Source organism: Chelmon rostratus, chromosome 16, assembly GCF_017976325.1.
Source record: "Chelmon rostratus isolate fCheRos1 chromosome 16, fCheRos1.pri, whole genome shotgun sequence".
In the NCBI taxonomy this organism is placed as follows: domain Eukaryota; kingdom Metazoa; phylum Chordata; class Actinopteri; order Chaetodontiformes; family Chaetodontidae; genus Chelmon; species Chelmon rostratus.
In genome coordinates, this window is record NC_055673.1 from 12,847,752 (window position 1) to 12,875,558 (window position 27,807).

General features: G+C 43.4%; 1 protein-coding gene across 1 annotated transcript; it reads left to right on the plus strand.

Moving 5' to 3' along the window:
* Nucleotides 1–27,498, plus strand: elp2 (elongator acetyltransferase complex subunit 2). The gene is made up of 22 exons (XM_041955061.1): nucleotides 1–135; nucleotides 281–359; nucleotides 662–732; nucleotides 811–955; nucleotides 2,877–2,954; nucleotides 3,277–3,341; nucleotides 3,462–3,528; nucleotides 7,702–7,848; nucleotides 8,179–8,274; nucleotides 8,940–9,040; nucleotides 15,320–15,451; nucleotides 16,045–16,194; nucleotides 16,777–16,968; nucleotides 17,175–17,244; nucleotides 17,441–17,536; nucleotides 19,568–19,625; nucleotides 20,619–20,691; nucleotides 20,993–21,185; nucleotides 24,197–24,318; nucleotides 24,524–24,666; nucleotides 25,491–25,604; nucleotides 26,227–27,498. Exons 1-22 carry the CDS (start codon nucleotides 4–6, stop codon nucleotides 26,426–26,428), a joined length of 2,526 nt encoding a protein of 841 aa, XP_041810995.1. The 5' UTR covers nucleotides 1–3; the 3' UTR covers nucleotides 26,429–27,498.
* The last annotated feature ends 309 nt before the right edge of the window (nucleotides 27,499–27,807 follow it).

The following is a 27,807-nucleotide window of genomic DNA, read 5'->3' on the forward strand; positions in this document are numbered from 1 at the left end:
AAGATGGCGGCGCCCGTAATTGAGACATGCCATGTAGCTTGCTGTCCAAACAGGACTCCAAATGTTGTTTCTTGGGGTCGTGGAGGGACCATTGCGTTTGGGACATGTAACTCGGTGGCTCTGTACAACCCACAGGTTGTAAAATCTCTCTAGTTTCTACCGTAAAGCTAGCCGCCGTTGTTAGTTGTAACAGCTAACGATAGCCGAGCATCCTACAGTTGTGAATAAAGGCATATGTTGTTCGTTTTCTTAGTAAACACACCATTTGATTTCACTTCAGGAGAGAAGAGTTGTCGCTTTGCTGAATGGACACACAGGCAGAGTGAACACCGTCCAGTGGATTCACAGAGGGCACTGTGGTGAGTGTGGAGAGGATGTCTCTGATGGACCTGTCAAACAGATGGTTGGGATCTGTTTATATTAACATTAGATGAGCCAACTGCACGTGTCCAGCGGCATGTGAGCCAGTAGAAGTGAGATGTTTTTTCAAGACTTGAATTAAGTGAGACGTCATATCTGTGGATCTAAAACTGACTCCCTGGTGTGCATTACTAGATTTCAACGAGTCCTGTTCATTGTAGCTGAAACACACACACACACACACACACACACACACACACACACTGTGGCATAGCTTTACTGTGTTGTTATTGTGTCACAGCTCCAGAGAGTCATCTTGTCTCAGGAGGCTCAGACAATTGTCTCATCGTCTGGGAGGCTCAATATGGGAAGGTAAGCCACCTGCTTCATCAGATAGTGTTCCTGCCCCTCGTTTTAGATATTTTCTAAAATTTGCTCTGCTGTTTCCAGTTCATCCAGTCGGTGCAGTGTAAGGGCCATACTGGTCCAGTTTGTGCCGTGGATGCCATCTACGTGGAGGACTCAAAGATCCTGGTGGCCTCCTCGGCATCTGACTCCACAGTTCGGCTGTGGCTCTGCAATGAAACCAAAGAAGGTAAGAGGCACAAAAATCCCACCAAATACATTTTAGTGTCAGTCTGTGGAGCTGTTGTGTTACTTTGTTGCCATAACAATGTTGGAAATTGTGTAAAAAGTACAGTGTTTTGAAATAGTGATTGGTGTTGGATTGGTTGTTAATTTGGGTGATTCCTGCCTTTTTTTTTTCTTTCTTTTTCTTGTGACCATTTTTTTGAGCAGTGTCTATGAAAGCAAATAAGGATCATTATGATTTTGAGCTCACAGCCTGCAGTTGTATATTACCTTTGGTGTGCATATGAAAAGAAACTGAATGCGCTTATTTGAATGTGTGAATATGTAAATAGATAAATAGAGAGATTGAGATCGAACGATAGAGATCTAATTTGCACATGTGTAAGAAGTTTTTGTTGCTCTAGAAATGTATCTAATTTGTGGTCTGATAAACAGTAAATTCATCAAATCCAGTGCCCCAGCAGTCGCTGTTTTCAAAGCGACTGCAGCTGTCATATGTCATCGAGGCTTTCCTCATACAGAAGTGAACAGTTTGACTTCGTCTGGTTGGATGATCAGTGGCCAACATGCTGATTGGCTAGTCAGTCCCGTCTTAAAAACAGTGTCAAAATTGGTACCTTGCACATCCCAATATGTCCAAGCTTTTTTTTTTTTTCACAAGCAGAAAAAAAAAATATTTTGTTTCACAAGCTCAAAATCATAATGACTCCTCTTTGTTTCCATAAAAGTCTTCTGGAGACCCCTGTTCTGTGAGTTGAGATAATTTATGTTGAGGTGTGGTCCCCTTTCAGAATGTCATTTTAAAAAATCACAGAGGCATTAAGAGGTAAAACTATACAGTGTTCTTCAAGAAAAAAAAAGTGAACATGATTTTGTCTTTGTGCCCAAGTGAAATGATCACAACCTCTTAGAGTCGTCTTGTGAACCCCGTTGAGGTGTCAGACCAAGACAAGGTGAACGCCAGATAGACAACCTGTAGGATAGTGTCATTATTTTGGGAAAGCTTTGCAAGAGCCAACAAAACTGGTTAATTTTCCATCAGGTACCCTGCATTTATCCAAAAAGTAACCAATTCACCCATGATGTAATGAAGAAATAATCAATTTCATTCATTCACTTACAGTTAGAATCTCTGCCCCCTAGTGGCTGCTAGGGGACATGGCAATGTTTAGAAACCACATGTATGTGCCTCGCCTCTGCAGTGCTGCAGAACTGTTTCAGGTGCATCAGATCTATGATATTGTGTCTATATACACTTACTTTAGACTGTCTTAGTTTAAAGACTTCTTAACATGTAGGCAAAACAAGAAAAAAGTGAAATGTCACATGTTTTCTGGGCAGAAATGACGGTACATAGTGCTCAATATCGCCTTGTAATGTTTATATTTCCTAGATAATTTAAGTTGACAGAATCATCAGCAGCTGTGTTAATTGTAATATTGCTTTAATTTCTTCACATAGTTGATTATCAGTGGTGTTCCAAGCTGTCATCCATATCTACTTTCCTTTTTTTTTTCTTTCCAAAGCTGTCACCCATAACAGCCTGCCTTTGTTGAACATCTCTGTCCACCTGTCAGTACAGATGAACACTGATGCTACTTGACAGTCATGGAAAGTGTGTGTGTATGCAGACTGGGCATGACCTTGGGGCGTTTTCCCAGATAAAATACTATCTATGTTATGTATGTGCCTGCTTGTAGACTATGGCAGCTTGAAAGACCCTTGGCCTCTACACGTAAGGAGAAGCAGAAGGAAAAACATTTTTTTAGGCAAATATTTCACACAGGAACAGTCAAAACAAGTATTTTCCGTTTTTCTTTCACATGAGCCTGAAGTCAAATAGTTATTCAGAATATCTATTATTTTTATATTGTGCAGCAGCATTAGTCAGAAGGTTTAATTGCGTGTGTATGTGTGTTCCTCAGCTGAGTGCCTCCATACCTTATCATTTGGCAGCAGTTTCGTGATGGATGTGTCTTTGGCACTGTTGCCAGGCAGCAGAGGTAAGCCTAAGCTTCTCCTACCACACACACACTCGCACACGCACCCGTTTTTCCTCTCATGTCATCCATCTCAATTTGCACCACTGCTTTAGCGCCTGTAACCGAATGTCATATTCAGAATGCAGCCTGCGTTTGAAGTGTCCTGTGTCATTTCGCCTGTCTAGTTTACATGCCTTTCGTCAATTCGATGCTGTTCTTCATCCTTCCCTTCCACCATGCTCCTCTTCATAAAGCCAAGTCCTACATGTAAATGCATTCAACCTGCCACGTGCGCGGGTACTTAAATTACCGTGTGTGAAAACTTGACCTTCTTTCCTGACAGATCCCATTCTGGCCTGTGGGTCTGATAACTCTCAGGTGCATCTGTATGTGCGGTCCGACGGACAGGTAAGCTCAGATCGATGCTGTCTCGGGAGTCGGCCATTGCGCATTCTGTGTCGACTCTTTCATTTGAATTTCCAGAGTTTGAGGCCATCATTTGACCTTTTTCAAACTACTCTACAACAGCTCCAGAAAGCCATGTCCCTGCAAGGACATGAAGACTGGGTTCGTGGGGTGGCATGGGCGTCTCTCGGTGAGTGCTGCTGTTAATATATCATCATCATCATCATCACAGTCAATTTTTAATGTGTGGGAAGTTACAAATAGGGGCTAAGGGTCCAGACATTTTGTTTCAGGTGTTTTCTAGTTGTATACACTGCCTATCATAAGTATTCACCCCCTTTGATGTTTTACCCTTTTATTGCTTTAATAAATCAATCATGGTCAATAAAATTTAGCTTTTTCAACACAAAAATTTATTGGAAAAAACTCTTTAACGTCAAAGTGAAAACAGATTTCTATAAAGTAATGTTAATAAAAGAAAATTATATAAATGAAAATAATAGTTTGCATAATTATTCACCCCCCTTAAGTCAGTATTTAGTAGATGCACCTTTGGCTGCAATCACAGCAGTGAGTCTGTGTGGATAGGTTTCAATCAATCTTGCACATCTGCCCACTGCAATTTTGCTCCATTCTTCTTTGCAAAACTGCTCAAGCTCTGTCAGGTTGCGTGGGTATCGGGCATGAACAGCCCTTTTCAAGCCCAGCCACAAATTCTCTATAGGATTGAGGTCTGGGCTTTGACTCGGCCACTCCAGAACATTTACCTGGTTCTTTTTTAACCATTCCTGTGTAGCTTTTGCAGTATGTTTTGGATCATTGTCTTGCTGGAAAATAAATCTTCTCCCAAGTCGTAGTTCTCTTGCAGACTGAAAAAGATTGTCCCCCAGGATTTCAGTGTATTTTGCAGCATTCATTCTGCCCTCTATCTTTACAAGCCTTCCAGGTCCAGTTGCTGAGAAACATCCCCACAGCATGATGCTGCCACCACCATGCTTCACAGTGGGGATGGTGTGTTTTTGGTGATGTGCAGTGTTCGGTTTCCGCCAAATATGACGTCTTGTCTGATGGCCAAAAAGCTCAATTTTGGTCTCATCAGACCAAAGAATCTTCTTCCACTTGACCATGGAGTCCTGCACGTGCTTTTTGGCAAACTCTAGTCGAGATCTAATATGACTTTTCTTCAACAGTGGCTTTCTCATTGCCACTCTCCCATAAAGCTCTGACCGGTGAAGAACCCGGGCAGCGGTTGCTACATGCACAGTCTCTCCCATCTCAGCAGCTGAAGCTTGTAACTCCTTCAGAGTAGTTGTAGGGGTCTTGGTGGCTTCTCTCACTAGTCTCCTACTTGCACAGTCACTCAGTTTACGAGGGCGGCCTGATCTAGGCAGATTCACACAAGTGCCATATTCCTTCCATTTCTTGATAATTGACTTCACTGAACTCCGGGGGATGTTCAGTGCCTTGGAAATTTTTTTGTAACCATCCCCTGAATTGTGCTTCTCAATAACCCTTTCCCTGAGTTGCTTAGAGTGTTCTTCTGTCTTCATGGTGTAATGTTAGCCAGGAATACTGATCAACCACTCTCTGGACCCTTCAGACACAGGTGTTTTACAACTCAATCACTTGAAACACACCCACACCACTCAGGTGATCTTCATTTCACTAATTGTGAGATTATTGGCAACAATTTGATAGACCTCTATTGACTTAGACCATTAAATAAAAAAGGGGGTGAATAATTATGCAAACAATTATTTTTATGTATATATTTTTATTTCATTAACATTACTTTATAGAAATCTGTTTTCACTTTGACATTAAAGAGTTTTTTCCAAGAAATTTTTGTGTTAAGAGAGCCAAATTTTATTGACCATGATTGATTTATGAAAGCAATAAAAGGGTAAAACATCAAAGGGGGTGAATACTTATGATAGGCACTGTACATGCATGTAATAGCGATTTTTGACATTTGGTGCTCCTGCTTGTCTCTGATATGGTGGTCTTTGTCTTCTGAAGGCTTAAAAGCATTTGCTTGTGGTTCGCTTTATCTAAAGCGAGCCTGCAAACCTCGATAATATCGGCCTTTGAAAGAGTCAGATAACATGTGACTGGCTGAATGCTGACAGGTGGGAGGACATTTCCTGTCACAGCCTTCAACAATTTGATGAGAGAGGCAAGACAAGTGCATATTAGCCTTCTTAAAGCAAAAAAAGCAAGCAAAAGGACAACTCTTTTTAGATCATTAGAGCATTCAAAAACCAAAACTAGACACCGCCTGTTCAGCTTTTCAAGCCAGCTATTTTGAGTCCAACTTCACCAACCAGCGTGCTTTTCACAGTATTGTCATAGCACACGGCAATGCGTGGATCCAATCCAGGCTCTTCAAGGGCACTTCATTACTGCACTGCTCTGACTGTGCAAAAGCTATTTCATCTCCTTAACCAGCCCTCTCCACCAGTGTCTCCGTCCCACTCACAGTCTATGACCCACTCCACGCTGCCAAGCCACGAGCCAGCAAAAAGACAGAGAGAAGTTTGTTTATGTGAAGTATCCCTATAGGAATGACAGAACCCTCTCGCTGCTGTGGCAGTAATTAGATAAATCCGTCTCTTGTTTTATGACTTGGCAGATGGCAAATTGCAGCACTAGAGGTGCAGTTTGTTATAACTATTAAACACAGATCCAGAGCATGATTCTGTTTTTGTGTGTCCGTCTGTGTCCTGTTTTCCAAATCCCCATTTTCTTCCCATCAGTTTTAGTAGGAAAATAGAATCTGGGCTTTTATAAAATCAGGTTGTTTATCATCACTTTGGTTATTTTAATTAAAATTTTTGCTGAAGGGAGGGCAGTTAGACTTTTATTTTATTTATCTTTTTTTAAATCCATACATCTATTTTAGTTTATCCTTCCATTTCCAGATTTATGATGTAAAAAAAAAAAGAGATCACATAGATCAAAAAGACATCTTTTATGTGTGCACAGGGTCATAAAGGCGTGTTTTACTTGCAGAGGATCCATCCTGTCTTTGTATCAGGGTTTTATTTTCTACATCACCATCAAACAGGCAGCCAGCGTCCATTTCCTTCAGCCCACAAACTGATCTGAGCACACGCTTTATCGCTCGTTCTTTCACAGTCAGCCGAACTGTAACAAAGACACCGAGCGTGTGGTTTACATGCACCGCTTTGGCTGTAAAACACCAAACCAGCTGTGTGTGAAACCAGGACCAGGACAGCGTTAGATTGCCTCCCTCTCTCTTGCATGTGTGTGAGCAGCGATTTTTACCATTTGCTGACCGTGATTAACTTAACTTATTAATATTGCGGTGCCGGAGCCTGTTCATGGTTTGCAAATTGGGTGGATGTCAAACCATTTATTTAGCAGCTCTTTATTCAAAATTAGAGAGTGGCTGTATTTTCTCTTCTTTGTTTTGTTTGCCATAAATGTTTTCAGATCTTGGAGGGAGGGTCCAAAGGGAAGATTATCACTTTTTCATAAAATGAAATATAAGATTCAGCCTTCCTCCACACCCCAATCACTTTCATGCTCTACCTTAGGATGTTTTAAAATTTAATGAATAAAGAAAAGCGCCATACTGAAGATTGAAGTTCATGTTTCAGCTTTATTTGTTGCCTGTGGGCAAATAATTTTTTTCCCAAGTATCAAAAACAATCTTCCATGAAAGAAAAAGTGCGCCCAGGTCAAGAAAGTCACTGATGGAAGTAGTTTCGGCAGAGTTTCGGGCATGTAGCAAAACAAATCACCATTGTCATCATTACATCATGACTGACAAACAATAACGGCCTCCCTCCCACCTCTCCCAGCATTCAGGAGGCCTTAGATAGTAACAGCAGAGGAATTTTTATTATGTCTGTTTATCTTGGCAGAGGCGAAACTGGGCCAGCGGCCATTGGACTAAACCTGAAAGGCATAATGTGACAGACGGGGGCCACTCAAAGACAGTGGCATGTGCTTTGTTTACCACCTGTCTGCCTATATTTGGCCTGTCCTCCTGCTGTCTTACTGGCTATGTCACAGTCAGCAGCGCTCGTCTATAATACCTTGATAATAGTTCTGACAAAGAATTGAGGGGAACGTGTACATAAGCTACGACTTGCTGGCATGTTTACAATATTGTTGCACGAAAGAACTGAACTAAATACGACTGCTCTCAAAGTGTCGCTCAACATCACAACAGCAATGATATACTAGATAGTAACACATTTTCCACCAAAGCACTGTGGGAGAGGAAATAGTACAAAGGCAGTTTTGATAAACTCAGTGACGGGTTAGTTTAAGAGTTGATAGAAAATGTCTTTCACTGGGGACGGTTTTCAGGTTGTCTCTCTCACTCGCTCAGGTGGGGAGCTGTTATTAGCCAGCTGTTCACAGGACTGTCTCATCAGAGTGTGGAGGCTGTGTGCCAAGTCTGGGACAGACGCCCACGCAGAGGACGATCACGGCATCATCAAAATGAAAGAGGACGTTTTTGAAGTGAAGGAGAGAGGTGAGCGGGCCACGCAGGCTTGATTTAAAAGAATGGGGGGGGGAAAGGGTGCTAATTAAGCAAATGAAGAGACACGCTTTTTGATGGTTTAATGGCATATGGTATTTACCGACCTCCGCAGAGAACCAGGCGTGTGTGTGTGTGTTCACCTTTAAAAGTGTAGCACATAATTGATGTTTCATGAAACATGTAGTTGGACACAAATAGAAAGGATTTTTTTTTTTAAAGCAGAAGTATCTATAGTAAATCAGCTACTTTCCTCTTGTTCATCGCATAAAACTGACATATTGATAACAGTTTTCTTCTGGCCTCCTTGTCTTCCTGTTACAGACATGTCCTCAGTGTTTGCTGTGTCTCTTGAGACGGTCCTGGCAGGCCATGAGAACTGGGTCTATGGAGTCCACTGGCAGCCTCCTCTCTACAGAGGTACCTTGATTTAAAAACCAGGGAATTGATTTCTCATAAAAACTGTTAGATCATTGTCAGGAGCGTCCTGCTAAAATGTCTTAGCAGAGTTTCACAAAAGGCAGCAGTGACAGGAAAGACAAAGGGAAAAAAACAGGTGTGAAAAGTTATCAGTTTAATTAGTTCTCAAGGGAAAGTTTGATGAATGTGCAAAGCGTAATACATCATTATCATTTTACGCCCGTCCCAGCTTTTGTGTACATCACACATCATTATGTTAAGATGCTTAAGTATCTAATACCTAAGTAAAGGTGCACAATTATGCAGCAATCATGCAGCGCAAAGGTCGTCACAGTTATTCCGCTGAATACTGAAATCCCAGTTTTTGTCTTGATAAGTTTTTCCACCTTCACAAGCAATGCTTTTTATTAACATTAAGCATAGATTAGACCAAACTGATGGTCATGGTAACTGTGCATCCAGAAGGAAAGCATGGAAGGCCTGATATGTGGTTGTAGAAGTAAATCAGAGGGATTATGAAATGATAAATAAGATTTTTAACAGTTATGCTTATTTTTCTGACTATTGCCTAATCTTAATAGTTTTCTTGCTAAAGATTGGATAGTGTTGACTGTGTGTGCTGCTTCTGTGTGGTTTGTCCAGTATCTCTTTGTCTCCCCCTGCAGGCGGCAAGCTGCAACAGCCTCTCAGTCTGCTCTCTGCTTCTATGGACAAAACCATGATCCTCTGGGCTCCTGAGGCAGGATCTGGAGTCTGGGTGGAGCAGGTAAGTGTTGTGTCGAATGCAAGTTGGGTGTTTTGAGATACACAGACCTTACACACACACACACACACTTATACACATAGTACCAATCACTCACTGAGGGGAACACACCACCACATGGATCCACACACCGATTCCCCCCTCTATTTCTGCTAGCTTCTCTTTCAGTAACTCTTGACATGATCCGGAGCTCGAGCCCTCCACTAGTATTCTCTCGCCTGCTGTCAGTGCCCGTGCGTCGGTCTCCACTCTCCCTGACATTGAAGTGTCAGGAATAGAAGTGATAGACAGTGATGAAGAGGCGCAGAGCCCCGCGCACCACTGTGAGTTTAGACAAGCCGAGGTTGTCCTCCCCCATCTTCCCTTCTATCACTCACTCACACTGAACCCCCTCTTTTACGACCCATTCCCCAACACATCCGACAGGGGATGGAGAGGCTGGTGGAAGGCACGCCGTACACCCTGCCTGCACGACTTTCTCCTTATTATTTTTTCCTCCGTGATCCGTCTCTCCCTTTCACTCCACGCTCTCGCCTTCTGTCATTTTCTGTCCTACACCTCCCCTTTTTCCCCCACCACTTGCCTTCCTTCCTCCTCTCCTGTCTTGTCTCCCTCCCTCACATTATCTCCCTCCTGCGTTCCTTTCACTCCCCTCCACCTCATCTCTCTTAGCTCCCCGCAGCTGCTGTTGTGCCAGAATGGGGCTAAATTTAACACAAGTGTGGATGGCGAAGAAAAAGCGGTTCTCTGCCCATCTGCCCCACAGCTTCTCTTTTTTCTTTTTTTTGAACAAATTCCCAGGTGGTTCAGGAGTACCTCAGATTACCTCTCCACTACCTGACACAAACACAGAAACACGTACTCATGGGCAGAGCTGCAAAAACATCAGACTGCAGAATGTATCCCACAGTGTATGCACACGGGCTCTCAAATACACACACGCACATCCCATTGCGTAGAAACGGCTCACCTTGCCATGGCAGGCACCTTGAGTGTGATCACACTCGGAGGTGACGCGCGAGATTCAGCACTTGATCAGTTACATTTTTGCACCTTTGATCTCATCATTCACATCCACGGCAACGCTCAACAAAGACCACACAAAGGAGCAGCCATGAAAGTCTTGATTATTCTCTCTGACAAAGGGACGACGGTTAAGGCCCGAAGCCAGTGCAGGTGTCACGTACTCTTCTTCTTCTTCTTTTTAGAAAAAAGGTGTTCAGCGTAAAAGAGAAGCAGCAGTGGGAATTTGAAATCAAGTCTGGTGTGGTCAATCTCCCACCACGGCTCAGGCTTGTCTTCTTGATTCCAAAAATAAAAAAGAATAAACCCCCTACCTGAAATGTCCTTTTTGTCGAATATGAAAGTGCGTAGTATGAGTCTCCTCTCTGTTTCTCTCCTATTTCTGTTCCTTCTGACCTGAGAGAGCAGCCCTTTGAACTGACAGGCTGCCTGCCTGCAAAGGAAGCTTAACGTCTGCAGCTCCGTCACACACACACATGTTAATGTGCAACAATGAAATGTTTGTGAATTAAGCTGTGTTTACATTTTCTTCCTATCTTTACACGTCAGACAGAGTGTTTTCTGGAGTCTGAATAGGCCTCACAAAGGCTTCTCTGCAACACGTTGAAGTTTTCGGAAGAGCAGATTCCGCAGCGCTGAATGACCGGCCATGTGTGTCTTAATTAGCCGATTTTTACAAAGAAGCGCTCCACTTCTTCACGCTGATTAGAGTAATTGGTGAGATTTAATGGAGAGCGGGGTTAGCAGTGGGGTGGCCGGGGCCCACCACTGCGTAAAGCACATCTTACTAACGAGACACGCTGGTAATTAACATCTCAGACTGACCACAGCGGGCCACTACAATGCCCAGAGGGATAGTCAGTCTGTGTCTGTGTGTTTGAGGAATAACCCCTCTCACACATCGGCTTGTGTACCCTCCTCCTGTTACACTTGACTGTATGGAAGATTGAGAAAGGCCACTAAAATCAAATTAGTTCATATTTTTGAATAATGTGTATGCGCATATTTATGTGAGTATTAATGTCTATTAAAGCATAACTTGCTTCCCTGGAAACCAGATTTTCAGGTGGTGTTACTCTCATTCTCACTCTTTGGTAAGGATGAGATATAAAAATTGATGTAATATAGTGCTAAAATAAGTAGTCCATTAATTGACAGAAAGAAAATTAAGAATTTTTAATAATCGATTAATTGCTCAAAACTGCTCTAATTAATGAAATTATTATGTATAATGTGAAATATGTTGCTGACAGTGAGAATTATCTCCTGACTCTGCAGTTCTCTTTCGCTCTCTGGCGCTTTTTAACATCTTTTAGCTCATTAGCTGCGTTTCCATTGCCCCTAGAAATGCGCAAATCCTAAATATCGCAATAAAAAACTGGTAATGGAAATACCTATATTTCGAAAATCCTCTCAAATATTGCTAAAACATTTTTACGCTCTCATGAGGTGGTTTTTCAGACGTGTCGATATAAAAGTGTATTGCAAAAGTGTAATGGAAACACTTTTTTAGCATTTACACATCACCGAGGTCAGTGGATGCATAACACTTTCGGCCATCTTCCTCAAAAGGAAATCTCGCGGGACGTCTGGGAATTTCCGAAAATTTCCGCTGGTTCGCAAAACACTGTTCAATGGAAACACCTGCAAGCAGCCTTTGAACTTTGCCGAAATTTCAGAAATATCGCTTTTATTTTGCGAACAACTGTAATGGAAACGCAGCTATTGTTGTGGTTTTCTGGTTTGCTTCACTCTCAGCTTTCTCATCAGAGTCATTTCCAGCTCTTTCATGAAAGCGGGTCGAATTAGCTTATAATGAGACTGAGGTGGCAAAGATATTGTGGATTTTTGTTTCGTTCAGCAACTGTTGCGGTCCAGCCTAATTTAATTGAAGGCCAAATATTTGCTCATTGTTGCATGTTAGATTTGAGGATTGTCCGCTTTTGTTTGTTTCACATCATTATGAATTGAATATTTTGGGGTTTTTGATAAAAGAATTTGAACACTAAAATCTGTTTTGACACATTTTCTCGACAAAGCACGGGTCGATTAAGACAAATCAACAGATTAATGCATAATGACAAAGTCTCTAGTTGCACTCCTTACTTTGTGTATACATCTCACCATCAAGAGAAATTGAAGGGTAGAAAACTGTGCGCCGGTCAGTATTTCAGCCTGAAAAGTTGATTTGAAAAACTGCTCCACTCTGCAGGGGTTTTCCCGGCTTGGCTAAGCTCATTCAGCACTCATCATCCTCTTTTTCTCCTTCCAAGAATGATATATGCCTTCACTTCTCTGTTGTCCTTGTTCTGTTCCTCCCCCGTACCCCCACCGGCCACCGATAAGGCACGCCGTCCATCCATATTGTTCCCCTCTCGTAAACAAGACAGATGACGGCTTTTTGCCCCTGTGAGTTTTTGCATGATTTACAGCAGGCTCTTGTGTGCAGAATTTTAAAATTAATCTGCTTAATGTTGCATCTCATTCTCCCTCAATCTCACCATCTATGTTTCTACCTGACTGTCTCTCTCGCTCTCCTCCCTGTCTCGCTCTCTGGATGGCTGCAGGATCGTGCCATTCAAAGTGAAGGCATGCCTTTATCGCTGTCATTAGTTCCGCTGTGTTTCAGCCTGCAGACAGGCGGGATTTTGAAGGTCATTGATGACCAACGCGAGCTCTCTAAGGGGGCCGGATGATTGAGGACATCACTTTGCCGCCGCACACGGCAGGGCAACATAGCGAAGATGTGTGTGTATTTGTGTGGCCTTTGGACATGTTTGTTTAACTTGTAATTGATGCACGTACACTCTTGTGTGTTTCTCCTGCAGTACACCTCAGGTCGCTGCTGCAGCTGAACATGCTCTCACTCTACCTTCCCACTTTAAGAGAAGATAACAGGCTAAGCTGTACATCTTTCCAGATTTTAATCGTTCGAGGGTGAATTTAGCACTTCTCATATTTCCTTTCAGCCGATGTCCATGTCATTGAAGGCACAAGCTAATTAAAGATGGAGGAGATATTATATACATATAGGTGTACGTGGATACAGACCACAGTGCTGCTGAGGGAGCAGCGTAGCACTCCTCAGGGTTGGTTCTGCTGTTACCGACTTGAAGAGATCTGCCCTCTGGGCCCAGTTTACCTCAAAGGCCTCAGGGCCCAATAAAGCTTTTAATTGTTTTAATTCCTCAGAGCAGCGAGAAGTTCGCCTGGTCTACAGAATGCTCTCAAAGTCCTTGACTGCATAGTTTTTCTTTGACTGGTTAAGTACTGAAGTCTAGAGTCAGAAGATGCGATGACGATTTCTTTCTTCTACAGGACTTAACTGTCTCTTCGTGCAGGAGTATTCTCATACTGATCTGACAGCTCAGGCTTAGTAAAGCTCTCTGTTGCTTAAACAACAATTCCTGCTTATTCAGATTTTAAATATTTCAATTAATTTCTACACTGTTTCAAGTTATTTCTGTATAGTGTCGTAATCCCACATTGAATCATGCTGGTTACGCAAGCAACAGGATGAGATATTAATATTGTCTTGCTTTCTCTATTTTAGTGTGTAATTTCTGTTCTCTATGGATATTAATGTCAGTGAAAGAATGAATGAGTACACTTTGTAATTCAGTTTTTACATTTTTAGAACCAATTAGAAGATTTGTATTTGGCATTATGGCTGAATACAATACAATTGTTTATTTTAAATGCAATTTCTTTTGTCTTTTGTTGTCATATAGACAGCGGAGCAACCTTTAAAGAAACTTGATGTGAGTTAGAATGACCTCTGATGGAGTTTAAACAGGCACACTTTCATTTGTCTGTGTAATTTGTAACTGCATTTAAGTCTAAAGGGGCTTTCTGCCGCTGGTACTGATTGAATCCACAATTGCCTTGACTCACAATAGCAAAGTGCCTGAGATTGGACAGGTGGTCAGAATCCTAAAGGACCTACTTGTATTTTCCAGCATTTCTGTGCCTCCGCGCCACAGATATGTTTTCAGTTGTCCGTCTTTATTTCTGCTGTTTGTCGGCGTTCGCCCACTCTCGTGGACACGGTATTATGGGAATACCATTACATCTGGCACAAACGTCCACTTGGACTCAAGGATGAACTGTGACCACACACACGACACATTTGGGGCCCTAACTCAAGAATTCATATGCTTATTATGACAAAGTTCACACAAACCGTGAAACTGGTGATTGTAAAGATCTTCTGTGCTGCAGGGTTGCAGACGTGTGTGAAACATCTATGTTTTATAATTAGTAGCTTCTCTGCCGCAACATCCATATTTGAAGCATTGTAATCCACCACAAGCTCACTGGTTTTGCTGATATTGAGCTTCAGGTGAGATATTACACGTTAGTACCTTTTATTAACTTCCTTCAGAGTCGTCACCATACGTGTTATTTGAGTCTGGACAGACATGGATGTAAACTTGACTGCAAGGCGGTCATTCTAGTTCTGAGCTGAGAGGCTGTGATTATGGATGTTTTTAAATTGGATTGGTTTTTCAGTGGAAGCTCAGACCCCATGGATGCTCCGCTGTCTATATGATCTGCCCTGTGAACATGACGCAGGGGTCACAGGCTCTCACCCAAATCCAATTTATGTAAATCCTTCTGTGTTCTCAAGCTTTTGCCATTTTCCGTGATTATTTGTTTAGCGTGATAGGCTGCGCTGCAATTCCTTTTGTTTTGCATTAGACAAATGCGTTCTGTCAGAAAAAAACACAACACAGTTTATTCATCTCTAATAAGTCCCATTTTGCATAATTTCTCATCTGACTTGTCAGCTTAATTTGCTGTTTGTTTTTGCTTCCATCCACCATTATGGGCGCTGTTAGTTAATAAGTCTTGAAGGGAGACTGAGAACAGATTTGAGGACCATAACTTTTTTCCCTTTAATCCTCTTCTTTTCTATAAATCTGGGCCTGTAGCTTTACACAAAATCCTCGTGTTTGCTACAACAGCAAGGCTATACGGTATACTACGTGTCTGAATGTCATATTGGATGAAAGGAGGTGCTCATAATTGCCAGAAATAGCAGTATTTTTTAAAATAACCTACTTTACTCTTTTTTTTTCCCTCCATATGTGGCAGTTGATGCACATTCATTTTGCCGTAGGTTTCTTTCATCTTCGTCTGCAGCAAATCAGTGACTCTGACACAGAAACCAAGAGCTCTTCATCCGCTTGACGTCAGATACGAGCGTGTAACGATAAATGATTGGCCTGACGACATGTTTTTTTCCTCTCACACCAGGTGCGTGTAGGGGAGGTTGGTGGCAACACTCTGGGTTTCTACGGCTGCCAGATGAGTCCAGATGGCTCCATGATCGTTGCTCACGCTTTTCATGGTGCACTGCATCTCTGGTGCAAAGACCAAGCCAAAGAGGTAAGAGTCATGGCCTCAGTTACTCTTGAACTTGCTCAGTTACAATCCCCAAATTATTTCTTTGATTTGCCCAAGAAATCTACAAATGTTCCCTGAATTACTGTCATGGCATGTATGTTTGAATTGCGATTCGGTGTTGGTGCTTGGCTATACAGCTACACTGCGTGAGAGACAGTGATTAGTGTAATTAGTCACACCGAGTCTCCTGTCTGCCACTCAATTTGACTGGCTTTGTGTGTGTCTTTGTTGGATGTCCCTGAGAAAGAGTCGGGGTCTGCAGTCACGACGCAAGTTCAGAGATAACTGCATTTCAATTATGCCTGCTCGGAAGGTGAATTTTAAAGTTCAGCACAAACCTGAAGGTGCTGATAACTAATTCAGATGCTTCAAAGGAGATCGACTTCTCAGACAGCAACACCTAAATTATAATCAGCCACTGTCGTATAGTTGCCAATCACAGACAGCAGCTCTGGGGTTTACCACCATGTGGCAGGGGTGGTAGTCATGGAAGTGTGTGTGTGCGCATGTGAAGGTGAATATAGAAATCAGAGGTTTAAAGTTGTGAACTGACCATTGCGATGCCGTCTGACCAGGGAGAGTGGAGACCTGGGGTTGTGTTATCAGGTCACTTTAATGCAGTCCAGGATCTGAGCTGGGATCCTGAGGGAGAATTCATCCTCAGCGTGGGGTCAGACCAGACCACCAGACTCTTCACTCCATGGAGGAAAGAAGATGCCAAACAGGTAAAAAAAAAAAAAAAAAACATGCAGTCAACACGTTCAAGTTGACTGCAAAGCTGATTGTGGCTCATAATTCATGACGGTATTAAATGTTTACGTGCTGGGAAAGACAACACATCAACAACGCAACATAACCAAAGATGCTTCACAACAAAAGATGATACCATACCAGCTTTGTCAATGGTATGAAACGCACACTTCCTGTCTCCTAAGTCTCACCTTCAGCTCAGGTAGAAACATGATCATGGTTCCGGTCTTCATGACATTATTCAGTGTGCCAGTTTGGAATATTAACCACCTCAGTATGCCAAAGGAAATCCGCCATTGTTGTGGATCCTTCCATCTTCTCTCGTGAGAACACTTTGCATCTTGCTGAAAATGCTTCATTTGAACAGAGTATTCATTGCTGTATTTGGCCTGCTTACAAAGAGCCTACATGTGGGGCCAAGAAACCCGGTTCACACAACATCAGAGATCTATTGAAGCGCTGGCTCTTCCCCATGGCAACCACATGCAGCTAGTTTGGATCGTCGTGACCAGATCTGCATCGTTGCAATACTTCTCTATGTCTTTTTCACCCTGCAGGAAACCTGGCATGAAATCTCGCGGCCACAGATCCACGGATACGACATGCAGTGTCTGGCGATGGTCGGAAGGTTTCAGTTCGTGTCTGGAGCTGATGAGAAGGTCCTGCGAGTGTTTCAGGCGCCTCGTAATTTTGTGGAGAACTTTGCCAACATCTCCGGGACCTCAAGAGAAAAGCTGTTGGCGTCTAGTGTGAGTGCCAAATTACATTAATACCTAAAATTCCAGGAACCACATGTTGTCCCTCTGTCCAAAGGTCAGATCTCACCAGAACGTTCTCTGTAGTGTCTCATTCACTTTATTTTCCAGCTGTAAAATGTGCCGAGAGGACTGCCCCCACGCTCACGTAGTTATTGATGTGCGTGTGTCTGTTCGTTCATTTATCTGTTGGTTGCCAGGACTCTGCCAGCCTTCCAGAAGGAGCCAGCACACCTGCCTTGGGTCTGTCCAACAAGGCTGTATTTCAAGGTAAAATACTTGCTCAGCTCAGTGTTTGAGCGTTTCAGCACTTGCTCGACTTGTGTGAAAATCAATTTTCATGAGCTCCGTGCTGTAGTTTGAGAGCCTTATTAAACTAAGGGTTTGTGTAGTGTTTTCATTCCTTTTTATGTAATGTAATATTCAAACAGCCGTATACATTTCTAGAAATCATCTTCATTTACAGGTGACCTTGCCCCAAAAGACAATGAAGAAAAGGAGTCGTTCAGCAGTGTATCTGATCAATACCAGGAGCCGTACTTCCACCCGCTCATCATGACTGGTACTGTAAAGCTAAAAAAAACACTGCACTTTCACGTACTTTTCCAACATAGCATGATGATTTCTAAAATTTAGTGGTCGTCTCCGTAAACCCTCATTCAATTTAAACCTTCCTGATGAATAAGTTCGGAGCCAGAATGCATCCCCGTCTCCTCTGCAGTCTGATAGCCTGATTTATATTCCTCATTGCGACCCACTCAGTACACATTTAAGAGTTCCTGTCTGCCTGTCGCGGGATGTTCTTATAAGAGACAATGATATGCGGCCAGACAGACAGTTAATTATAACAGGTCTACTCCCACAGTGCCTGAGGTCTGCTGGAGGCCGATGTTACAGCCCGGATTTCAAAAACGTTGGGACGCCGAGTGAAATATAAATAAAAACAGAATGCAGTCATTTGCAAACAAACTGTGTTCACCGACAACAGTTTTATGAAATGTTCCTGAGCTCATGTAGTAACATCCTTTATACAATCATGTGTTCACAAAGTGGTGAACCTCGCTCCATCCTCGCTTGTGAACCACTGAGCCTTTCCAAGATGCTCCTTTCATACCCAATCACAATACTATCACCTGTTACCAATCAACCTGTTTACCTGTGGAATGATCCAAACAGGTGTTTTTAGATCGTTCCACAACTTTCCCAGGTTTTTGTTGCTCCTGTCCCAACTTGTTGCTGCACCGAATTCAGAATAAGCAGATATTTACAAAAATCAATGAAGTTGATGCAGTCAGACATTAAAGATATTGTCTTTGTGCTGTTTTCAATTGAGTATATGTCAAAAAGGATAAAAAAGAAAACCACATTCTGTTTTATTTTTGTATACAGCATCCCAAGAGATGTCAGAAGGCAGTGATGTGAGCAGAAGCGCAAACAAATGCAGGAATAAGAGTGGAAAATTGCAGACTGCCATTACAAAATTAAAAGGAAGTTCCAGAACAACTTTTTTTTTTTTTTTTAAGAAATTTAAATATAAGATGAGGTGGATGAGTTTGGGCACAGAAATGGTGTTGACTTAATATTGTAGAGGCGACACAGAGGTACACAGAGGACAAGGAGTTGAGGAACAAAGGCAAAACAGAGACACTGATTGTAGGAAATGTGCAGATGAGAAATGGATGAGAGTCAAATGAAGGGAGCGTAGCATGGCGTTTTAAAACCCCTGGGCAAGAGGGTGTCAAGGGCTGTCATCAGCATGATTGAAGCCACTCCTTAATCTGCAATGCTAATTAGAAAGCAGGCTTATGTGATTGCAAAGTTTAAGTATCGATGACCCCGGGCTATGCAGGGAGCAACCGAGTGCGGAGACTGTTGTTAACAATGAGTTTTCACTCATTTGATTGGCTTCCGCAGGCAGGGAGACGAATGAATAATTAGGCGAAACGGGAAGCCCATGACCAATAAGAAGAACACGAGCAGTCTAGCTTTCGGTGGCACGCAGCACGACGGCAGCGCAGGCTTGTGCAGAGCCCGCGGTGCGAGTGAGAGGATTGGAGCCCGGCTAGATTTGATCCCCTTCGAAGCCAGCAGCCGTTAAGAATCAGAGATAAAACTGTAGTTGTTTCAGAATAGCTTCTTTTTTTTTTTTTTTTTAGTTTTGGGAAAAGTAGCGTGTTGCAGGGCTGAGGGTTTTATACGAACTAAATGCTAAAAGAGGCTGTTTGTGAACGTGAGAGCACATTGTCTCCAGGCGATCAGTCGTGTTCTCAGCCAACCGTGTAGCTTGTAGTTCACTCTTTTTTTTTATCCCCCAGAAACTTGTACTCTCTCTCTCTCTCACACACACACACACTCACACACTTTTCTCTGTCTCTGTTTGGGTAAACAGTATGAGGATTTAAAAGAGGGACATTATAATAGCCACTTGGGTGTAATCCTCATTTAGTAAACTGGAAACTGGTTGTATTTGAATTTTAACAGATTTCAGGATCTTGCAAATGAAAGTAAGGATTTTGAAGTCTGTGGTTAACTGTGTGTGTTTTGTGTGTGTGTGTGTTTGTGTGTGTGTGTGTGTGTGTGTGTGTGCGCACAGAGCCCCCACCAGAGGATCATCTTCTCCAGAACACACTCTGGCCTGAGGTCCAGAAACTGTGAGTATCCAAATGTCTCCGCCGCTGGTAGGAACGATACCAAGAGTCCTCAGACCAACATACAGTCTCTACTGCACATTTCCACTGTATGTGTGAGTTTTCATGACGCTCTGAATGAAGCAACATCTCCAGATGGAATTGCACTTGTTCAGTTTTGCCCAAAGGGTTCATTGCTTCTGAAAGTGATGGACTTCCCGAAGCTCTTGGTTGTCTCCCTCCTCATGTTCATTGGCCAAATAGGATCCAGCCTCCTGCCGTCCCATGAGCCTCTTGTCCAACCTGAATATATTGCCTCCATTTGTAGCCAATGTTAAAGCCATTTACCTATCAATCCGCCGTAAACATGACGTATGGCCTGGCCGTTTATTCGAGGTGTGGGCATTGTGCTTGTTGAAGAGCATATTTCTACCTCCATTTGGCTTCACCTCCTTTTGAATCATTTAGTGCATAATAGAAACATTAAAATGAGTGAGTGGCCACATTATTTTTGCAGCATAAATAATACTCACACCGTCGCAGCCAAATTGCTGCAGCGTTCGAAAGCTGCCTGTGGAGGAATTTCCCTCCGTTGGCAAATCGCAGGCTATGATTTCGCTCTGCTGACTTGTTGACACTTAAAAACAAGAAGGTGATAGTCAGCAAGCTAGAAAATAATCAGGCTCGGAGTGATTAGCTGGAGCTTCACCATTGTTCATCTCTGTCAGCGGGAGATGGACCAGTCATCGCAGATCAGTATTTTAATTTCACACTCTGTCTGCTTATTTACCTGTCAGGAAGCAGCGAAGCCTGGAAGCTCGTCGGGGAGACGCTTTGGAACAACACAATCCTTAATTTACTGTCAGTCTGGGAGCGCTGTCTTTTGTCGTCATCCTTCCTCGTCACCTGTCCGTCTCTCGGATCCCCGTCTGTCCTTCCACGTGTGCAGCCTGGCTGTTATCTGGAAGCTTGTTCGTGATTAGACTCCGTGTGATTGTCCTCCTCTGTCTCCTCCAGGTACGGCCACGGCTTTGAGATGTTCTGTCTCGCCTCAGACAGCGCCAGCACGGTGGTGGCCTCTGCATGCAAGGTCAGTGTGATAAGATCGAGGCCAGAGACCTTTCTTCCCTTCAGCTCCTGTTTCTGTCCTCTGCACCTCTTTGCGTTATTCCTTTATGGCATTTTTCCAGTTCCAAAGTGCTTTTCAGGAATAAGAAAAGGCACAGAGGGAGATAAAATTGACAGATCCAATAAATAAATGTGTAGCCCACAAAGCAAAAGTTATAGAAGAAGAAAAAAGACAAAGAAAACAAATGGGTTTCAAGATGCTTTTTAAAGTCGTATTGTATTGTTTTTTTTTGCAGATAAACTAATCTAAACTGTCTTTCCAGGCATCCAAAGCCGAGCACGCGGCGGTCCTGCTGTGGAGTGCGGCCACATGGCGTCAGCTCCAGACGCTGCCGTGCCACACCCTCACCGTCACCCAGATGGCCTTCTCCCCCGACGGACGACTCCTACTAGTCGTTTCCCGTGATCGCACATGGTCGTTATGGAGACGGAACCTGCCCACACCTGAAAGTCCTGGTGAGAGAGGGGAAGGAGGTGTCACTAATGAGGGGCCACCATAAAGCAGCGTATTGTTCCCTCCTCAGGATGTTGGTTTGTAAGGCAGTGCAGCTCAGGGTGAGATAATGGTTCTTCATGGTGCTCTGCAAGTAAATTTAGCTTAATTAAAAACGTGTTTGAGTGCATTTCAAGACAAAGAGACAATATTGGAGCCTTGCTGGCAGACAACACCAGCTCCCCTAATTCAAATTAATTAAAATAAGGTAAAGCCACTGAGCAGATTTGTTCCAAGTCAAGCTGGCCTGATTGGAAGGACTCCCCTAATTAATACTGTGAAGAGCCAAACAAGTGATGTGTTGACTGAAACTAGTCCAAAAAGGAGCTAATAAAGGAAAGATTAGTCAATTATTTATTTATTTGTTACTTTTAATGACATTCTCTCTGCATATTTGTGTAAATTGACCACAATTTGAATTTCTTCAAACTTATTAATGTCATTATGGCAGGTCATACTTTGGATAGCAAAGCTCTGAAATGGGGTACAAGGGCTCTCAGATGGACACTAACTAGGCAGAATACAACACAAGCCTTCCAGTGTGCTTATTCCACGTCATTTATTCCAGAGGGCTTGTCAGTATAGCGAAGTTGCAACAGATTGCAAGGGCTCATCAAATCTGTGTATCATGTGTATCACGTCAGGATCAAGATGAAGAAGGAAACTATCGACGCTGTTAACAGATCTCTAGAGCTGTAAAACTCCTGTTGGAAGAAGCAGAGGCGCAGCGGTTGTGCGGTGGCTTGTTCTCGGCCTTTGGTTTGATTCCAGGCTCATGCGACCAGATACTGACCCTAAAAGCCTCCTTTTATTGTTTTTGTCATTGTGTCTGTTGTGCTTGATCTTTGACCTCTTTCAGACTTGACTCAGGAGTGTTGAGACATGAGACATGTTTCAGGAAGCTACTGTCAGTATCCACGTGGTCTGACAAGTCAGATCTGGACCCAAACCCGAAATACCCTATGAAGCCTTTTTGTAGCCTACCATGCATTTGATTAGAACCTTTAATCAGTTGTTACTCCGCTTTTTTCTTTTGTCCGCAGTGGAAACAAGAAGCAACTGATCTTTTTTTACAATCACTTTTCATGCATCTTCATTTTCTGCACTACAAAATTCTCATTATCTAATTTCTGTGATGCACTTTCTCTACCATCAGCAGCAACTTCTTTAATCCACATTTCTTAATCCCTTTTTACATATTATCACCTTATTAGTTTGTTGTTAATTAAACATGTTGATGCAGGATTTCACACAAATAAAATTACCCCTTTTAAAAAAATTACAATTTTTGCTGTAAAATTTAACTTTTTAAACCATGAACAATACAGTTGTTAAATAAATCATTCATCAGTCACTGATTGGTTGTTCCTGCTCTGGAGCTGCATGAGATCAATCATGTGGTCACTTGAGCGCTGCTCTTAAAGGTCACTCCTTTGGCTGTGAGTAGCTTTACAAGACGTGTCTTATTCTTCACACTCTGCAGCAACAACACACATCACTCTCTCACTTACTAATTATTCGTCAATAGTAAAAAAGTAAACTTTCTTACAAAGCTGATGTTATTTCTATGACAAACATCTGTTAAACCCATGATGATAACTAGACACTTAACTAGAAAATGCTCTCAGCTGTACACATGAAATCCTGTTTCTCAGTCACTGTCACAACATGAAGACATTTATAAACCGGATAAAATAAGCACTGGTATCAGATCAGTACTTCTGTTAATGGACGTCCTGCGTCAATCTGTGCGTCCTCGCCCTCCGTTCGCCTCCCGCAGGACCCCTGTTGTAAACAAGAGCCCGCTCCTGGAGAGCGTGTTTACGTGAGAGAATCTCAGCAGCTTGACTCAGACAAATAACCCGACGCTGCGTCCGAGGTGGTCAGAGCACAGCGTTCAAGCCCGGGGATTACCTCCCCGCTGCGCCCGGTAACGCGTCTCGTGGCTCTGGGGGGGGGGGTCCCGTCTGTTCTGGTTGGCTGCTGAATCACTCAAGGTGATTGTGAAGAACGCACACGCGCACGCAGCCTCACGGACCAGACCAGGGAAGGTTAAACGAAGTCAGAGCTGATCAAACAAACAGACTCCTTCCACTCTCACCTTCCTTGTTCCTGTTTTGTCTAACCACGTCCTCCTGCCTTCCTCTTCCACCTCCCTCCTCCTCTTCCTCCTGGATCAGCCACCCAGACGTCTTCATTAAGGAGACACGCTTACCTTCTTCTCCTCCCTTTTTTTTCTTTATGCGCTGCTGTCTAATCTGTGTAACCTTTTTTAACGTGCTGCTCTGCGGTCCTCAGATGAGAGTGTTGATGGAGGGAGATGATGCGACACCTGTGGGTCCCAAACAACACACCCTCAATTATGAGCGTGTGCAGAGAGACAAACGTGCAGAGATGCAGTGTGCGTGCTTGTAGAGAGACGGTGTGTTGTGAGCACATAGACACGACATGGTGGTTAACTCAGACTTTGTGGCGACACTGTGGTTTTTACGGCGGTGTGTACACGGCTCGGTTTTGTGTGTGTGTGTGTGCGCGCCAGTGGAGACCAGCAGTGCAGCGGACGCGCAGACAGGCGGCTGCCAGCAGCATACAAACAAGCTCTCTGGGGAAAACCAATCTGGGGTCTGAAATGACTTAGGCTGGGGAAATAAACAGCAGCAGGTCATAAACCAAAACTGACTGAAACGGAGGGCTGGAACGAGGTGCTCTGTCTTGTTTGGCTGTCTATTTGTCGCTCTGGAGAGCCTTTGTTACTACAGAGCAGCGAGGTGGGGATGTAGACGTGCTGACGTCACGCTGCAATAATTGTGACACAAAGTTTTGACTGCCAGCTCATCTGTCATCAAAGAGGAAGTGTCATTGTGTTGTCGTATAAATGAAATGTGACAAAATACATGTAGTGTGTGGACCGCTAATAGTACTGTGAGTTTAATTCATTCTTCGTGGAATGCTTGTGCTTGTCGTGTCCACGCAGAGCCCAGGTTCTCGCTGTGGGCACACACAGGGAAGGACACAGCCGTACACAGCCGGATCATCTGGTCATGTGACTGGAGCCCAGACAGCAAATACTTTGTGACGTCCAGTCGGGACAAGAAGGTAATTTTTTAAGATGCTGGTGCAGTTTACAAGTCTTTGCTTCCAAGGTGATAAAGTGATTGTAAGAAAACTGATGGCTGCACGCTGGGGGAGTAATGTGATGAAAGAATTTTTGTTGTGAGCTTCACTTTAAATTTTTTTGTTTGCTCATACAAGTGTGTGTGTGTGTGCGTGTTTGTGTGTGTGTCTCTTTCTCTCTCTCCAGGTTATAGTCTGGGGCCCCTGCAGGTTAGAGGACTCTGGAGACTCTGTCCTTCCTCCTGAGATTAAACCATGTTCCTCCATCTTGGATGTGGGTGATTCTGCTACCGCTGTGGCTGTCTGCCCCGCACTCTGCTCTGATAACAGGTACACACACGCAATTTATTTTTGTATTGTGGCCAACGTCATGAATGAGCATCACCAGCTGAAAACATACACACAAGAATCTGAAAGCAAAATATAAACTGTTTAAGTCAAACTGATCGTCAGCCATGCTAACATCGAGGGATTGGCCTCCAATAATTAACCTGGCTGTTAATAGCCGATGTTCCAGCAGACGAGTTACCTAATGACTGAAATGGCTCAAAGCAAACAAATACATGAATTATTTCAGCCAACACTAATAGACAAAGCACTCCTCTTACGTTGTTCATAGAATATTCTGCTTTTAACAACAAACCTACAAATGTGCATGTGGAAAGGTAAGACAGCCACCCGTTGTTTTCATGTAAAGTTTGTAGTTAACTTCTACAGCTCAGCGTGAATCTGTGCTCATCTGTTAGCAGAGAACGGAGAGGCTACAAATCAATACTGAATATATAATTGTGTAGACACAATGCAGGCGTCTGATTTCGACATCATGTTAGATATCAGACTACTCAGAGCACCAGTATCGCTTCAGGTCAGTGCTTAGTGGTCTGCAAGAGTGTACTGATATACAGACAGATTTATCTGTCACAGTATCAAGTGTGGAACTAAACTGCTGGATTCAGATGAAACATTTAAATCCTGTAAAAAAAAAAAGAAGGAAATTTGCTGAAAATTTGTTGTTGAATCAAAGTTTGAAAATTTTGCACAATTTCAGTTTTGTTTATCGGCCTTATGGTTCGAGCGTCAGGGATGGGAGTAGTCGGTAAAAGCTTGCTGCTGTATTTGAAACATGCATGCGTGTGTTTTGGTGCCCTCCACAGCTACCTGCTTGCAGTGGGCCTGGAGTGCGGCAGGATCTTGCTGTACAGGTGGAGCGCCGGCCAGGAGCCGGCCGGAGGACAAGACTGGAGCAGCTGCGGAGAAACGGACGTCTCGTATCCTTTACAACACGCACACATGCACGCACGCGGTTCACCTGAAGTTCACTTCCTGGTGTGACCTTGAAAGGCAGGAGATGTAAATGACACAGGAACAGTGGTGAGCCTTCAGTCTGGCATGTGTGATGGAGAGAAAGCAGGATCGGAATGACTGCCTTCCTTTGACAGAAGAGAAGGCGTCAACAGGTGCTTCTGTGTATTCCTGCATGTGTCGTATCTCACGTAGGAATGTGACTCATTGTCTGTGCAGCTTAGGAAGTGAACTGAGGACAGGTATGAGGTGTCTCTATATCAGAAAGCTTCTGTCCCTCAGGCTTCAGTGCTGCTCACACCCTATTCTTGTCAGTTCAGCAGCTTGTGTAATCAGCTTGTGTTTACCTCCCTGTCCCAATTCAGAATAAGCAGATATTTACAAAAATCAGTGAAGTTGATGAGGTAGAGTATTAATTATGTTGTCTTTGTACTGTTTTCTATGTGTCAGAAAGGACTAGCAAGTTATCACGTTGTGGCTTGTACATGTTTTGTATCTAGGAATTAGAGATGGTACAGTAGTAAGAACAGTGTGTGAAGCAGGAATCCAGTATCCTGTTGTTTCCCTTCATCACACATCCTTTCGCAGACAAAGCCACTCCTTGGCGGTCAAGAGACTCCGCTGGAGGCCCCGGACCGGCCGAGTAGGTCGAGAGAACAACAATGAGAAGACGGATGGACAGCCTGGCGGAGAGAGTGAAATCGAGGAGGAGAGCTCCTGGGTCCAGCTTGCCAGTGCCAGCGCCGACCACTCTGTCAAAATCTTCAGCGTCAACAAACGGGCTCTTTAGCACCACCACCACTGACACTATTATGTCTCCCGCACGCAGACAGACAACTTGGACTGAGGGCCACGGGCCTGACTGTGGCATCGAGGCCACAGCTGCTCACTGGCGAGCCATTCACCCCCCGTGACAGCCAGTTAAGTCACGGGTCAGTCGCAGGACAAACCCACAGCGCACACGCCCCGCAGTCTGTCTGCGCACAGCTGAGCGGATTTGATGGGTGGAAGCAAGACGTTGAAAACACCATGAACCCGGGGTGGTATTTTGCTTAGACACTTCAAAGTGTTTTATATTCAAAGAAGACGGCGCTGCTGGATATCAGTACAGATCGCATATTTAGACTCTTTATCCAAGTAAACATTCATGAGGTGAACAGGCGCTTTTCAGTAACAAATCCTGGACGCAATTTGATCATTAGGATCACACCTAGTAGTTTGGGATGTCATTAATCACACAGGTGTACGCTTTGTATTCGTTTTTTTCCAGGTTGATTAAATGTTTTGTACATCCAAATGTTTTCTGTCTTACTGAAGTTCATGATGTCATGTTGCTATGATGTTGCTCAGATTTTTGATGTATTTTCCTCCTCTGGTTTCCATTTATTTCTGTATAAAAATCAATCCTCAGACCCTCGAAACTAGCACGAGTCATTCAATCAATCACATCAAGACTGCTTTTATTTTTGCATTAGTATTATTTTACCTCCAGTTACATTACTAATGGCGCGCCGAGTGCAGACTCAAATCAATCCGCGCTTACAACTACGGAACTTAAAACACAGAACTGTGCGTGATGGATAACCACTCATCAAATCTCCAGAGATTGCTTTCATAGCTCATGGGAATAAATCAGAACTGGAGAGTGCATTAATAAATCTTTGGCTTGGCTTGTCACCCCTCAAACCAAAGCAGTGTCTGTGTGTGAGCCCTCATCACTGGTTGCTTATGCCAACAAGTTGTGAGCAGTTTAGCCAAAGAGCCGTTTGTTTTGTTTTAGTTAGTAGTTTTTAGTAGCTTTGAGTGGGAAAGTTCATTCATACTTAAAGAAAAGCCTGAAAAATGTGCAATTTCTGCTTTTTTTCCCTGTGATCCTCTTGAGTTTTCTTAACGCTGTTAGCGAGTGTACATGAGTTGTTGTTCTGAAAATAAAAGATGCAGAAACGTGAGCATGGTCCATGACAGCAGAGTCCAGCTCTTGAACTCTGCAGTTTTAGATTTAAGGCACATCTGCTTTTGGAGACCGAGCAGGAACCTTAACAGGATTCTCAAGGACAGAGGAAATCCATGTCCTGGATTTACTGTGGGTTCAGCTGAGTGTGCCGTCATTATATGTCAGCCATAAATTTATCAGCAGAAGATTGTAACTACTGGCCATAACTCTCCCTC

Bases quoted from the DNA above. Each gene is read 5' to 3' on its own strand.
- elp2 (XM_041955061.1), top strand. From the start codon at position 4: ATGGCGGCGCCCGTAATTGAGACATGCCATGTAGCTTGCTGTCCAAAC. The intron at 733-810 runs GTAAGCCACCTG...TGCTGTTTCCAG, and splicing joins GGGAGGCTCAATATGGGAAG to TTCATCCAGTCGGTGCAGTG. The intron at 19,626-20,618 runs GTGAGTATCCAA...TGTCTCCTCCAG, and splicing joins TGGCCTGAGGTCCAGAAACT to GTACGGCCACGGCTTTGAGA.